General features: G+C 38.8%; 1 protein-coding gene across 7 annotated transcripts in view; it reads right to left on the minus strand.

Moving 5' to 3' along the window:
- Nucleotides 1–8,398, minus strand: part of ptpn12 (protein tyrosine phosphatase non-receptor type 12) — a 46,165-nt gene extending 37,767 nt beyond the window's left edge. For 4 of the 7 annotated variants that reach the window (XR_009649447.1, XR_009649446.1, XM_060886291.1 and 1 more), the window contains exon 1: nucleotides 7,985–8,397. Coding sequence is in view for 5 of the 7 variants with exons in the window: in XM_060886291.1 (XP_060742274.1) it covers nucleotides 7,985–8,083 (99 nt within the window). In the remaining 2 variants the exon portion in view is untranslated. Of the gene's footprint in view, nucleotides 1–7,984 lie in introns of all 7 variants that reach the window. The other 3 variants (XM_060886289.1, XM_060886288.1, XM_060886292.1) reach the window with 2 other exon arrangements.
- Between the last annotated feature and the right edge of the window lie 6,817 nt (nucleotides 8,399–15,215).

Consider the following 15,215-nt stretch of genomic DNA (forward strand, 5'->3'; position numbering starts at 1 on the left):
GCTCTGCGGCAGAAATCAGCAGCAGCTTTATGTGGTTTTCACATGAACGCATTTGTCTGCTGGATTGGTCTGCTTTCAGAATTGATGCATGAAGAACACAACCACAGCTCAATCGACTCTTTTTTTTTTTTTTTATTATTATTTTAGGCCGTTATTTAGACTGTCTTTTCATCTCTTTTGAGGCTCATGACCTTCCATCATGCTCCACGTGTGGTGAGGAGACTATTGATGATATCAGCTAAAACGTACACTTCTTTAACAATCAGGGACCCGAGTACAAGTTGTGTTCACATTGATGGCAATCATGGCACTGCTCTAGTGAGAACGAACTCACACCACCACCCACAAGAAGTCTCGGGTTAGGTACAGCGCTGCCCTCCCTGCTTCACATGACAGCTTTCATGTACCGATTAATCACATGACCTGTGATCCGTTTCATGCTACTAACAATATAAAAGTGCCTGAGATTCCTGGGCACCGTCACTTGATCTGATGTTTTGGAGGAGATTTAAGAACAGAATGTTTCTTGTCTCAGTGTAAATCTGTGGTTTGGTGAGAACTAAGACATAAAAGTCCTTCATACGACAATGAGAACTGCATTGCTAACATCAGCACAGATCTTCTACATCACAGATACTTCTCCACCACACACACACACACACACACTCTTACTTCATCATTTTTCTCTCTCTCAACTTTTTCACTTTCCATACTACCTGGAAACACTGTTCAGTGATGAACACTCGTACCTCTGAGTCACCGCTTGCGCTTCAAGCTGATTTAATTGTCCCTACGTGATGCTACACTGCCATAGTTCTCGGTGGCATTTACCCCAATTATACCCTGATTTACCCCAGTGACCTTTGTGAAGCTTGCACTGGAAACTTCAGCACGAGACCATTCTCTTCCTCTCCAGTAAAAATAGAAAGGAGACAATTGACTTGTGAACCTGGAATGATTCTCACTCACGTGTGATTAAATGAGAGCAGCTGGAAGCTTCGCCCCTTCCTCCCATTTCACGTGTGTTCACGGAGCAGACTCGACTTCCGTTAAGGAAAATGGAGAACATTTTCAGTTCTAGTGACGGATAAGTATATAGCCAAGATTACTTTACTACATTTATTACTATAACAAGATGATGGTTGTTGATCAAATGATTAAAAGATTCAAATATTTGTCAAAATCCACCCTCCAGCTGAGTGGACTGGACTGGAACCCATACTCCTTCCCCTGGTCTCCTGAAACAGGAAAGGGTGGGAACACTCGTTTTCCCGTCATTTTTTAGTCAGTTGGCTCGAGTCGATTAAAACGGTTAATGTTGATGATTTTAAACCTAAATCACAAGCTAGGAAAACGGAGAGTATCAGCTACTCACAAAAGTTTTTTTATCCTACTACACAACTGTGATTTTCGTTCCGTGTGCAGACTCGGCAATAATTCTTCTCTCATGCAGGTGAAGACACACCTCATGTTACTGTCGTACTTGCTCTCTCTCTTTCTCTCCCCCCCCCACACTGAGTTACTAGAGCATTAGCATCACATTGTTCCTGTATGTCGTGACAACAACGCGACTTCATCATGCGGCGCTCTATCAGGATTTTCCGGGGTTTATTCTGAAGTCTTTACTGATTAAACTATGGTGCTTAAAGAGGCCTAACTTTCTTTCCTGCTGAAACGATCAAATCATAAACCCACTTGCTGTACCAGCAGGTAAAGGTCCAGTGTGTTCCCCAGTTACATGTTTTGCTCAGAGACTAGTTGAAAAAAGGGTACATTCCAGCAGAATAATACAAGAAAGTGAACAAGAATATAATCCTCTAAAATCAGGTTTAAAACCCTTTGCGTCTATACAAAAAGCATGTCAAGACTAATGTTATTTGTGCTCCTCATTTAAATGAAGAAGCAAATAAATCTGGCTGGTAAAAATCTTTAGCGTAAACTAGTTCACAGCTCAGCCAACACGCCATCCAAACCGGCTTGTCCTGGACGCCTGGGCTACTGATTCATTTCCCCTCATCCTGCTTTATTTAGGAAATGACTCGTTTGTAGGTGGAACAAACACCGCTCTCGAATGGCTTCAGCAGTGGACAGTTTCTTTGGAAATACTGTGGTCTTCAGGCCATGTTAAGCTCTTGGAATTGACTCGGGATGGATTGTGATGAGGCAGGATACCTACAGGGTACCTTATAGGGTACCTCAAGGGTACCTGCATGGTACTTACACGTCTAAAGAAGCCTAGCAACATGGCAGGTCATTTTCTGTTTGTTTTATTTGCAAATTTGATCTCAACTCACACACACATCCATCTTATCTCATCAGAATGACATAAACTGATGGACCTGCACACTGCCTTGTGTTATTAGTGTTATTTGGGACGCAGTTCAACAGCAGACAGTTTTGTATGCAAACTTTTGCGACTGAACTAAACCCAGCTCAGAGTCTTGTGCAACCTCACAGCACTGTTCTTCACTCACATGACTCGAGACTAATCACCCACACCATGTGTGTGTGTGTGTCTGCGGCTGCCTGGAAAACCCCTTTCACATTTTCACACACGTTCCGTAAACTACAAGCTCCTGAAAGACGTTTCTCTCCTGCACACATCGCACTCAGACATAAAGGCCTGGAAAGTGAAAGAGAAAAAAAAAAAGAATTAACGTTTAAGAATATTTCACTCCACTTCCACTGAAAGACGTATAGCAGGCTGGTTGAGTATACAGCATCCTCATCATGATATAATACGCCATGATGCACTTTTCTTGGACGAGTGTTTTTTTTAAGTAATTTTTAAATATATATTTTTTTGCTAAATGAAAAAAAAAAAAAGTTAACTATAATAAACAGAACATTTGGGGAAAAAGTTCTTTTCAGCTTTGCACAAGCAGCGAACTTGAGGTTTCACTTCAGTTTCCCACTGCTGACCAAGAACTTTCACTACAAACCTTTTACTACACACACACACACCCCTATGTAAAACCACACACAAATATAAACATACATACACACATATAAACATATGTACATTTGCATACACACAGACCCACACACACCTACAGCTGAGTGATATGTCCTATAAATTGAATCCTTGATTTTTTGAGACAAAATTCGATTTCCGTTTTTCAACATTGACATAAACCACAAATATGAATTGATCTATAGTAATTGATCACCCAGCTCTACTACAAACACGAACACACATGCGTACATATACACACACAGTACAACTGGGATAGTACAAGTCACTGAAAAAGGCCAGAATGGAGCGAAACATTCCAGCTGTGTTGCTGAATGGTTTTCAGTACAAAAGAGTAAAATGATCAGGCGAGACGCAACTCAAACCACGTTGGAAGACATTCTTTAAGGTATTATGAAAGTCATTAAAGATAAGCCAGATGTCACATCATATACTGACTCTTCTAATAAACATAAAATACTCAATACATAAATGAATAGTGTATGTAGGAGATTATGGTTGATTTCTGAATTGAATGTATTTTTAAAGGCAAAAAATGACTACATACAAAAAAAAAAATCAGTCATCAACTCTAATATTAACAAAAGGATTGTTTAGGGAACATCTTACAACCTAGAGCACAAAACATGGGTCCTACATCATCCCACTTACATGTGAGTCATTAATACACACATTGTATTGATTTGGAAAATGACATGATAAGCAGCAGAAAACTCCCAAAATTACATGTATAAAAAAATACAGAAATACACGAACCCACAGTTAGACTGCTCTGAACCCCTGAAGATCACTGCAGAAAAATATTTTATCCAAATGATATGATCATGAGTTTATCCAAGCTCAGCGTTTCATTAACACATTCAATTCCTCTAATCTCTGAACTCAAGCGCTTTTAGCTGACCCGCTTTAGTCCTTCAGTGATTCTGTAATATGATACACTTTTCTGAGGTCTCATAATATATTCAGAAAAAAATCTGAATTTGTTTCAAAGCAGCTAATTGATATGATAATTCTGTACTTTATAAACGTGTCTGTTTTGTACATTGAAAGTGATGACATGCCATGTGTGTAATATTAGCCCCGCTCCTGTGTACTGCTCCAGGAAGATGCTGCTGATTTACGGGGTGGAAAAGGGGCAGAGCTATAGAGCGAGCAGGTCCAGAATAATCACTCTAGCTAACATGTTGTACTAAATGGAGCCACACGCTGTTCTGTAAACGACAGATGAAAACGCTCGGCTCGCCGGCTTCCGTTCACATCGATCTGGAACGAGACACACAAGAGTTTTTGCAGCTGAACATCATTACAAACGATCTATCTTCCATTTACACAACCACTGAGAAAGATCATTAGTACGCTTTCGTGTGTTCGACATAAGCCAACAGGAAGTTACAACAGATCAGAATTCAGCAACGTGTTTTTGTTTTAACATGTTAGCTTCATTATAAAAACAGAGAGGAAGCAAACAGACTTCCAGCCACATCCCCATTCTCATGACACGGCTCTTTTAAATAAGAACCTGAAAATCTGCAGCAGATGCGGTCACCAATCGCATGAAGATAACCAATGACTTTTGATATATTTCAGAACATTTAAAGACCTTTGAATTCAGTGTAAGCTGAGAAGTAAGTTATTATGAAGCCACAAGTAGAGTGTGGAGTTGTAGAGCCTGAAAAGGAGAGTGACGACTGATTGAGCTGAAGACTAAATGAGCCAGACTAAAAAGATTACAGTAAAAAAAGAATAAATAAATGAATTTACACTGAGGAAATGGAATTATTGTGATGTGAAAAGAAAATCAGGCCTATATGTGGAGTCAGACACAGCAGGTAATTATGGTTCAATAGGGAATATGTCACAAGCTACAGCCCAAGTAAGTTCCTCTGGAGTTTCCTTCAGCCATTTTTGATATCATCATCATCCCCTATAGAGCAACTTTTTGAAAATGGTAACATCATTCGTTTACCTAAATAGAAATTTGCTGTATTTAGTATTTCATGACTAACTGAATCTCATCCAAAGTGTATTGGTTGCCTTAGTAATAAAATCCCTCCCCCTCTCTCTCTTTATTTATTTATTTTTTTAGGTATAATTATATGAACTGGATATTTGATGTGCACATTCCTGCGTGACACATTCTACACATTCTACATTCAATCATCATCATCATCTTCAAAACGGTCTCTCTGATCAGAAACATATTAAACACAGGAAAAAGGCAAGACTTCTGGGTGTGGTGTTCACACCAAGACTACACCATTTGTGGAACTGTGATACTGTAAAGTCCATGATATCTCAAGCTGTGGTGTAAAACACCTAGATGTGCATGTGGGAATGAAACCTTAAGCACAACCTGATGCAGGGGCTGCAATAAACCCCACAGTCAACTGGACACAGTGTTCTCAGACTGATCGAAAGAGATTCCACGCAACAAACAACCCAAGAGGCTTCAACATTTCACACCTTAGCGTTGTGCACCACTGAGGTTGCCAGATATCATTCCTAACCAAGACAGACAGATCTTATGGTCTCAAGAAGCATAGACTTGTGATTTATTTAAAAATATGTTTTTCAATATCAGCAAAGAAAGGCTGTTCTCCATCTCTCCCCTTCTCTTTTTTATTCTATTCATTTTCTTACTTTCTGGTCTCTAGCAATTAAAAACAGGCTTGTCATAAAGGGTAATAGAGAAACTTGCTGCCTCCTGCTCAAACGGAAAAGCAAAAAATAAAAAAGTTAATGGGATTGGCAGATTGAACAAGTTTACAAATACTCTGCAGCAACCAAGGTTTTTTTTTTTACAGCAAAGAATCAGAATTAAATCCATCAAAGTGCAGACTGTGTCTGTGTGTGTGTGTATGTATGTGTGTGTGTGTGTGTGTGTGTTCTACAGTAATACTTCTACTGTAATGTTTAAGGCTAAGTATAAGAGAGAAAGAATTGTGGACTGGATAATGTGCATGTGTCAGACAGGCATGTGAACCACAATGACCTCAAGACCCATCACATAATAACTTAAAATAGAAAAAAAACATCTCACTTTCCTGTGCTGGATTTTGCTGAAACATGGCAACCTGCTACATGATGACTGTTATTAATTCACAAATGAGAAGCACGCCTGCTGTATCGAGCACAAGCAAACAAAGGTATGTTAAAAATGAGCGTCTATACTGTACACTGGATGACATGAAAAATAATGTAAAAATTCTCTCTGTGTCATTCAGTTCAGCTACGTCTTCAAACCGCAGTTGGGTCAAGGTTACTATCGTCCTAAAAGGATCTTGAACCCCTTCTAGTAGAGAAACCACTATTTTGAATTCAGCATTTAACCTTTTTACGAGGCTTTCAGTTAAATTAACAGTACAGTGTTCCTAGAACTCGGCACATACTGTGTCTGACCTTAAATATCCAAAACCACAGACTGATTACATTGAACCTACTGATATAGACGACTATAATAATACTCATCTCTCCAGCATCCAACATCCACTCAGCAGCAGCCAGCTACTTTTTAATGTACATTTTGGTTTTCACATTTTCCCCCATGTGCTGGATCAACATTGTGTCCTGCACGCCAGCGATCTGTCTTCAGGGACTTTAACAGACATTTTAAACCACTGCTTATTAATCTACATGTCATAAAATAAGGTCTATCAAATATGTATCTTGAGAGAATAAAAAAATCTTTAATCATCGGATTAATAGCTGGCTGATTTGACTTCGTAAGATTGATGTGAAACAATATGTCAGGGTTCTTTTTGAAGAGATTGAGTAAATAACTTTTATGGTAATTGCAAACTGAAACAGTAAAAAAATTATTTTGAAACCACAGAAAGTGGCTTAAAATCAAAAATATAAAAAACTGAGTGTCTATTTCAAGCAGAACAAGAACTATAAATTATTAATTACTTCATTTTTTATTTAATAGTTTAAATGAATCATTGTTTTTACACCTATTAAATCCTGTCAAATATTTTTTTTTTATCCTGTCAAATATTGTTAATGAAAACACTGTAGCTGTTTCTTGGTCGTGGGGTGACGCCGGTGACGCCATCTTGGAAAACAGAGCTTTAATGGGAATTAATTAATTGCTGTAACTGTAATTAGTGTAACGACACCAGTGACCATTAAAAACTTCGCCGACATAAAGTAATGGCACCACAACAGCGAGCAAATAATATATAGGCTAATTTTGGTTGTTTATTTATAAAGAACTGCATCAGTGGCTCACTTTCCGGATAGAATATAAAACAGTGTACAGTATTAGGAGAATGATCCACATCTGCTATTCAGATAAATAAGTTAAACTTACCGCAGTGTGTGATGTTTCTGCTTTACACACACACACACACACACACACACACACACACACACACACACACACAGCCTGTTTACTGAACTGACGCGCCCTCAGCACGCTGCCACCGCCGGATATCTGCCCTACTTTTAAAAAGCCCTCTTTAAGTTCGACCCAAACAACGTGAAATAAACACTGGTAAGCTTTGTGGGGCTCGACTTTATATATTAGCATCTTTGTTGTCGAGAAAGATACACCACAAGCAGGACAGTAAGGTAACGTTAGTTTTAGCAATGGAGCAAACGGCATGTCTCAGTGTTTCACAATGAAATAGAGCTCTGAAGCTGGGAATAAGACGTCCTGAGGAGAAACAGACATGAGAGATTGTTTGATGAACAGTGATTTAAAATGGTGTGTGTGCTTAAGGGAGGAGAGAGGTAGGCCTCAGGAGAAGCCTGGTATCTGGAGTTAGGGGGAGGTTGTGTGTGTGTGTGTGTGTGTGTGTGTGTGTGTGTGTGTGTGTGTGTGTGTGTGTGTGTGTGTGTGTGTGTGTGTGTACACAAGCAGGGGATCAAAGCGCTCTTAGAGGATACAAAATGTCATGCAGGATACAAAAGTAGCGCCGAGGCCATGTGAGTGTTACTTAGTCGCAAGTTGAAGCTGTGTGTTGTAGCAGCGGCGCAGAAGCAGGAATCTGCTGCCGTGTTTCTCACCATGAAGTCGGAGCCGAAGTTATCTTCTCCTCTCTGTTCTCCTGATCGCATGGCGTGAACCCCCTGAATGAACTTCCTCAAGATATTCGCCTGATCCATTCTCACTGTCCCTGAACACCGGCACCAGCGCCGAAACGTAGGTACAAAATATCAAGTAGAAAAAAATATATAGAAAAATAAATTAAATAAATATCTTAAAGGGAAAAATCTTCTCTGTAGATAAATTCCGACATCGTTATAGATCCATGATCCTGTTTACTCCCAGATGAACGTGTCAGCTGTGAATATGTCCTCTTTCACTGGGAAACTGTGTTATGGATGTATACAGTACATGCATATATGTATGTGTGTGTGTGTGTGCATCTACATGAAGCACCACTTCTCCCCTCCTTCGCTCCACACTGCCACATTACCAACTAAACTCAGAAACAAAACTGTCTGGACCGCCCACAAGCCGCCACGATCCAGTCTCCACCCTCCGCAGAGAAAAATCCTGCTGCAATTGGACAGCGACGTACAAATACTAGCGTCTGATTGGCTACAACATTCTGCCTATCAATCTTCTTATTTCCTAATTGTAAGATCTCGCTGTCGATCTGGACATGACGTCAACAAGGTTATAATTGGTCGAATCCAGCGTGTTCGTCCCACCCAGATTTCCGCTATATGTGACGTGTGCGTGTTAATCAATAACCATAAAAAAAAAAAAAACGCGATTTGATACAGTGTGAATTCAGGTAAACTGGGACAAGCTATAAAATTGGGAAAATTCAAGCTTGTAGCATTTATTTTTCTGTCCTGATGAAACTAAATAAATAGCATCATCGAAATGAAATATTACTGATAGGAATAACGTGACTTGACTCACGTGACATCATCTAAATGGGTGTGGTCAGTCTGAAACCGGAAGTTTACCCCAAAGATCTTGGAGTCGGATTAATGACATGCTAGTTGTTGCTTTTAGAAATGGTCCTGAATCATGTATTCCACGCATTTATGGTACATAAATACACATAAAATTCATTTCTGTAATAAAATAAGAGTTTATAGTTCACATAATGAATACAGAGGTTTATAAATAAATCGGGAGTCAGGGGAATAAAGCAGACTGGAAATATTCTACAATCAAACTCAGCTTTTTTTTACTGTCTACTGCCTTCATAGCATTTTACTGATAAATGAATTAAGAAATATATATTATAGAAAGTTACTCGGAGCATCATATTATGCAGTTCGGCTTGCTTATGTTTTTAATTTGATTTTTTTTTTTTTTAGAAAATTTAATACGTATTGATGAATTTGACTATGATTGTTAAAACATCCTGCTAGTGAAATGCAATTTATTGATGTCATGTAGATACATATGCTACTCATAAATCATTGTAAACATGTATTTGAGCAGTGTGTGTGTGTGTGTGTGTGTGTGTGTCTGTGTGTGTGATGTCCCCCACCTTCTGCCCTGAATCTTCTCAGATAAGTTCACGTGTGAGCCAGCTTATTTCCTGAGCATCTAAACATTGATTCTGTTGATTACTTCATTTAGAAAAAAAAATACTCACAGAAGAAAACAATGAAAAAGATTATCAAGATTAAAAGGAAACTTTTTAAAAGGAAAATTATACCTATTTATCTCTGGTATCCAACATCTTATTTTTCTCGAATACATGTTTCATTGTGTCCTCAAATGGCCTCCGGGATGCTCTCATCTATCTTAGCATCTCTTAATGTCTGTGTTGAGTTACAGCCTTGCACAATTTCCTCTTCTGACACTGTGAGAAATGGATAGGTCTGGAACGCTGGGTGAATATCTGCTGTCTGTACAAAGCAGATTCTTAAACCTGCCTTTGCTCAACCTGCTGTTTAATTCTGCTGCTAAACTTTTAGGTGTCTCAAACTGCCTTAAAGGGACACAAAAATTTGCTTATAAAGCATTTGTTCTGCTTAAAGGCAGTAACTATTAGACAAACTTTTAATATAGATATTCTCACTGACTCGGGGGCACGGTGGCTTAGTGGTTAGCACGTTTGCCTCACACCTCCAAAGGCATGCATGGTAGGTTGATTGGCATCTCTGGAAAATTGTCCCTAGTGAATGAGTGTGTGTGTGTGTGTGTGTGTGTGTGTGTGTGTGTGCCCTGCGATGGGTTGGCACTCCGTCCATGGTGTATCCTGCCTTGATGCCCGATGAAGCCTGAGATAGGCACAGGCTCCCCTTGACCCGAGGTAGTTCGGATAAGCGGTAGAAGATGAATGAATGAATGAATTCTCACTGACTCACCGAGAAAAATCTCTTATTTTCTCCCTTAAAACCTTCTCTTTGTTTTTCACAAAGCATAATTTTTACATCCCAAAAATTTTCTTAGTGAATAGATATTTTAGATACACTCTATATTTTATAAGTACTGTGTACAACTAGGGGGGCACGGTGGCTTAGTGGTTAGCACGTTTGCCTCACACCTCCAGGGTTGGGGGTTCGATTCCCACCTCCGCCTTGTGTGTGTGGAGTTTGCATGTTCTCCCCGTGCCTCGGGGGTTTCCTCCGGGTACTCCGGTTTCCTCCCCTGGTCCAAAGACATGCATGGTAGGTTGATTGGCATCTCTGGAAAATTGTCCGTAGTGTGTGATTGCGTGAGTGAATGAGAGTGTGTGTGCCCTGCGATGGGTTGGCACTCCGTCCAGGGTGTATCCTGCCTTGATGCCCGATGATGCCTGAGATAGGCACAGGCTCCCCGTGACCCGAGGTAGTTTGGATAAGCGGTAGAAAATGAATGAATGAGTGAGTGAGTGAGTGAGTGTGTACAACTATCTGTCCTTGGTACGTTTTTGACTAGGTTCTGTCGGTTGGCATTGCAGTGTTGGCAGTATCAGTAGTAGAGGTGAAAACACATACAGCAGGCAGTGAAGCCATTCGAGAGCCAATGCGTCCTGACCTTACTGACTGTCCTGCTCCAGCAGAGAGAATAATAATTCATTTATCTAGCAGTGTCAAAGAGGTCCATCCGTTGCCCTGCCAAGTTTTTCCCAAGAGCCAGGTAACCACGTTTTGGGAGTAGATACCACTCTTTTGGGTGTATGACAGTATGTCCACGGCACCACTGTTTCCTCCCAGTAAACATGTGTCACTCTCGCTGAGTCTAACTCTGAGACTAAGAGTGTATTATTACTAATCATTTCCCTTTTATAACTGTAGAGTCAAAAAGTGCCAAGAACTCAACGGGAACTTGAGTGTAAGCTTCAGAGTCATTTCAGAATTCTTTCAGTCTAACAGACTGAAGTTATTATAGAGACTTGAATGCAACCTGTTCTTAGCAGTTACAGTCCTATGGCTATCTACGAAAACATCCACAGTTTGGGAAACAGCAACCAAATATCTCGTATCTTTACCATATCACTTTGCCTGTGAATATGTTTTCAGCCTAGAGTCCCAAACACTCTATAAAAGGCTGGTCCATAACCATGGGGATTTGCAAGAGAAAGCCCTACCCCTTAATGTAGACCATGCTATGAAAAGGTACCAACAATTATTACCTTAATACCAACACACCTGAATATGGTAGTTAACTCCAGAACAATGGCACATGACCATTCAGTGCTTTATCTGTCAGCAGTAATATTTTATAATCAATGCACAATTTGACTGGAAGCCAATGTACAGTAGTTTGGATAAGATAGAAGAAGTGATTTGATCATAACTCCTGGGACACTAGTTGCTGCTTTCTGGACTAACTGGGGATTCATTTATCCTCCTTCTGGAACATCCAGACAGTTAGACATTATAATAATCCAACCTAGAGGTAACAAAAACATTTACAGGTATTTTTGCTTCATGTAGTGACATTAGTTCTTATCTTGTGATATTATCATAGTAATATTAACTACAAGAGCTTTAGAATGAGAGACTAGAATTATTAATGACACAGAGGCCTTTCATGACTTACTCTGTAATCAGAAAGCTTCATTCATGTGGTCCTAGTACAAGTACTTCTGTCCTGTGATAATAATACAAGTTAATAAGCATCCACTCTCTAATATCCTTTACACATTACTCAAATTTATTTACCTTTCTCTCATTTGGCTTTGCTGAAACATATTAGAAGGTAATACAATGCTTTTGTAATTTTAAGGTAGCATATACAGTATAAGGAAAGAAGCAGTTGGCCTAAAATAGAACCTTGTACAACACGGAACTTGACCTTAGTATGTATATAGAAAGGACCATTTTCATCCACACACTACAACATTTCAAACGAGACAGGGAGGGCAGTCCCCTTAACTCCAGCATAATAATATGATCAATAGTGTAAAAAGCTGCAATAAGTTCAAGTAGCTCCAGCTGACTGATGTGGTCTGTCAACTCTTGCATACAGTAATATGGGCACAGTAACTCTATGAAACCAACCCAGGTGGACCCCTGTCTGGACAAATGCCTTGATCCCCTAGGGAGCTGGGGCTTGTGTCCCTCACTGGGATGAGTATACATTTCTGTCTCTTGTATTTGTGTTTGAGCTACCAGCTGATAAATCTAAGAACTGTGGATTACTTTTGTGCTGTGGTTAACAATCCAAGCATCTATAGCAGAAACTGGAACTACACAAAAACCTATGATCACTTTTGCTCATTTGCTCATTTCTCACCCCACAATTCGTTATTGCACTAATGGACTGTTACATAAAACTATGCTCATTTGCACACTTGCTCTTCTTTTTTTTGCATTGCTGCTCACCATTGCCTTACGCTGTATATACCCACCTGATTTCTATTCATAGTAACAGCAATATATTATATTATGTTCATAGTACATATCCCTCTGTATATTTCGGTTATAGTAATAACAATATATTGTTTATAGCACATACCCGTCTGTAAATTTTAGTTTATAGTAATAGACATCTGTATATTATATTTATAGCATATATATATATAATATATATATTATATTCATAGCACATATATTTATCTGTATATTATATTCATAGCACATATGTATTCATTTGTATATTATATTCATAGAACATACATATCTGTAAATTACTGTTTATAGTAATAGCCATATATTTTGTTACAGCACATATCCTTCTGTAAATCTGTACATTATGCTCATAGTACACACACATCTGTAAATCACTTCCATATTACCACTTTATTTAACTTATTTAAATCCTGTAAAAAACTGTATATCCTGCACTTGCTACTATTGCACTCTGGTTAGACCTAAACTACATTTCGTTGCCTTGTACTTGTACATGTGTAATGACAATAAAGTTGAATCTAATCTAATCTAATCTAAACTGCACATAATGGCCTGCCCAAATTTGCTTTGTGAGTGTGATTATCTCAGTGGATGAAGCTTCTTTTTGACTATATTGTGCACCTACTGGCACTGTGGGGTTGTATGTCACCATCCAGTCCAGTCTCAAGCATTACCAATTAGAAGGTGGTTATCACATCCTTTTAGAGTATAGAGATACATTTCTGGATGCTGATTCAATTGTCATTAAACTGCCAGCTTGCTTTTGTCAATGACGGCATCCTCTGCCTCTTTTGCTGAGGCGTGGAAAAGTGAGCCAACTCTCAGCATACATGAAACGTTCCTGCTGTATATGGTGTCAGCTTAGAAATCACTGATTTTAGCTAAGCTCAAGTAAGTCTAACTCTATACAGCTGGTATAGTACACTGTGAAATGAAACAACATTTCCCCAGGACCGAATCTGGTATAATAGTTCATTGGTCAGAATCGGTTCTGCATACGCCAAAATATATAACTAATAATATAAAAATATATAATAATAACTCCAAAAGCATATACAAATTATTTAATAGCAAAATACTTTATCCCACATTAACTATGTGACTTTGTGGTAAGGTCTCGACATGTGTGAGAACATGTACAAGTAGGTATACAGGTGAAAAAAAAACACAGCCCCACAGTTAGGAGGGATGAAACAGAATGCATCATCTGTTCATTGAGAATATTGTATACATACTCAGTGACATCCCTAAAAGAAGAAGAAGCGAGAATAAGTGGAGTCGCTGCTGGAAGGGAACGTCACAAATATCTCAACTTCTGAAACAGCTAACAAAATACATTCATTCCACTGAAACCTGCAGTCATTTATCACTGGTATATCACATCACTTGTACATTCAGTCAACATTAACATAGCAAACCAGAAAGAGAAGTGATTGTATAATATCATGTTTAGTCTCCAAGACAGAATATGAAGATAATGAATAATGATCAAGCAAAGAAACTCCAGAAACAAGCATTTCCATCAAGGGAAGACAGAATAATCATTTAATCAGCGAGATATGCAGACAAACGGTTTGGGCCTGCAGGTACAGTATTCATACTCTTCTGTATCTCTCTACTCGATACAGGTGCCACATGAAAGCCCTGAAAGCTTTGAAACAATCCATACCTACAATCTACAATACCAATAGCATACCAACACCATAACAACAATCTACCATACCAACACTCTACAATACCAACACTCTACCATACCAACACCATACCAATAATCTGCTTTTACAACAATCTACAATACCAATACTCTAACATATCATCAATATACCATAAAAACACCATACCAATAATCTACCATAACAACAATCTACCATACCAACACCATACCAACAATTTACAATACCAACACTCTAACATATCAACACTATACCAATAATATACCATAACAACACCATATCAACACCAATCCAACACTCTAACATACCAACACCATACCAACATTTTACAGAACCAACAATCTACCATACCAACACTCTAACACTGCAACACCAAACCAACACCATACGAACAATCTACTATAGTAAAACCTCAGATCTGACATCTAAGATGTTAAAACCATTTTTCTCATTCCACTCAAAAGATTGTTCAATACACTAAATACTGTTCTTTTATTATCTGGCACACTATTCAAAAGTCATTATCATCTGACCCGTGTGGGTCCTATATGTCCTGTCACTTGGATTACTTGTAATTAAATGGCTTTATTGTGATTAATGTGTGCAACAGTAATCAGTGCTATTATTATTTCATCCATTATAGGTCTAACTAGCACTTGTTTGTAGTAAGTTGTAGAAACTTACAGCGTGTGTTGACACTTCCTTTATTAGCTCTATGCTAGGTTTGTATTATGCCTCATTTTTTGGCTAGGGATAAGTGTTTGCCAAGTGAACAGGAGTGATTCATTAAAACATCAAGCTAAAAGGAA

The sequence above is a fragment of the Tachysurus vachellii genome, chromosome 14 (genome assembly GCF_030014155.1).
Source record: "Tachysurus vachellii isolate PV-2020 chromosome 14, HZAU_Pvac_v1, whole genome shotgun sequence".
Classification (NCBI taxonomy): Eukaryota; Metazoa; Chordata; class Actinopteri; order Siluriformes; family Bagridae; genus Tachysurus; species Tachysurus vachellii.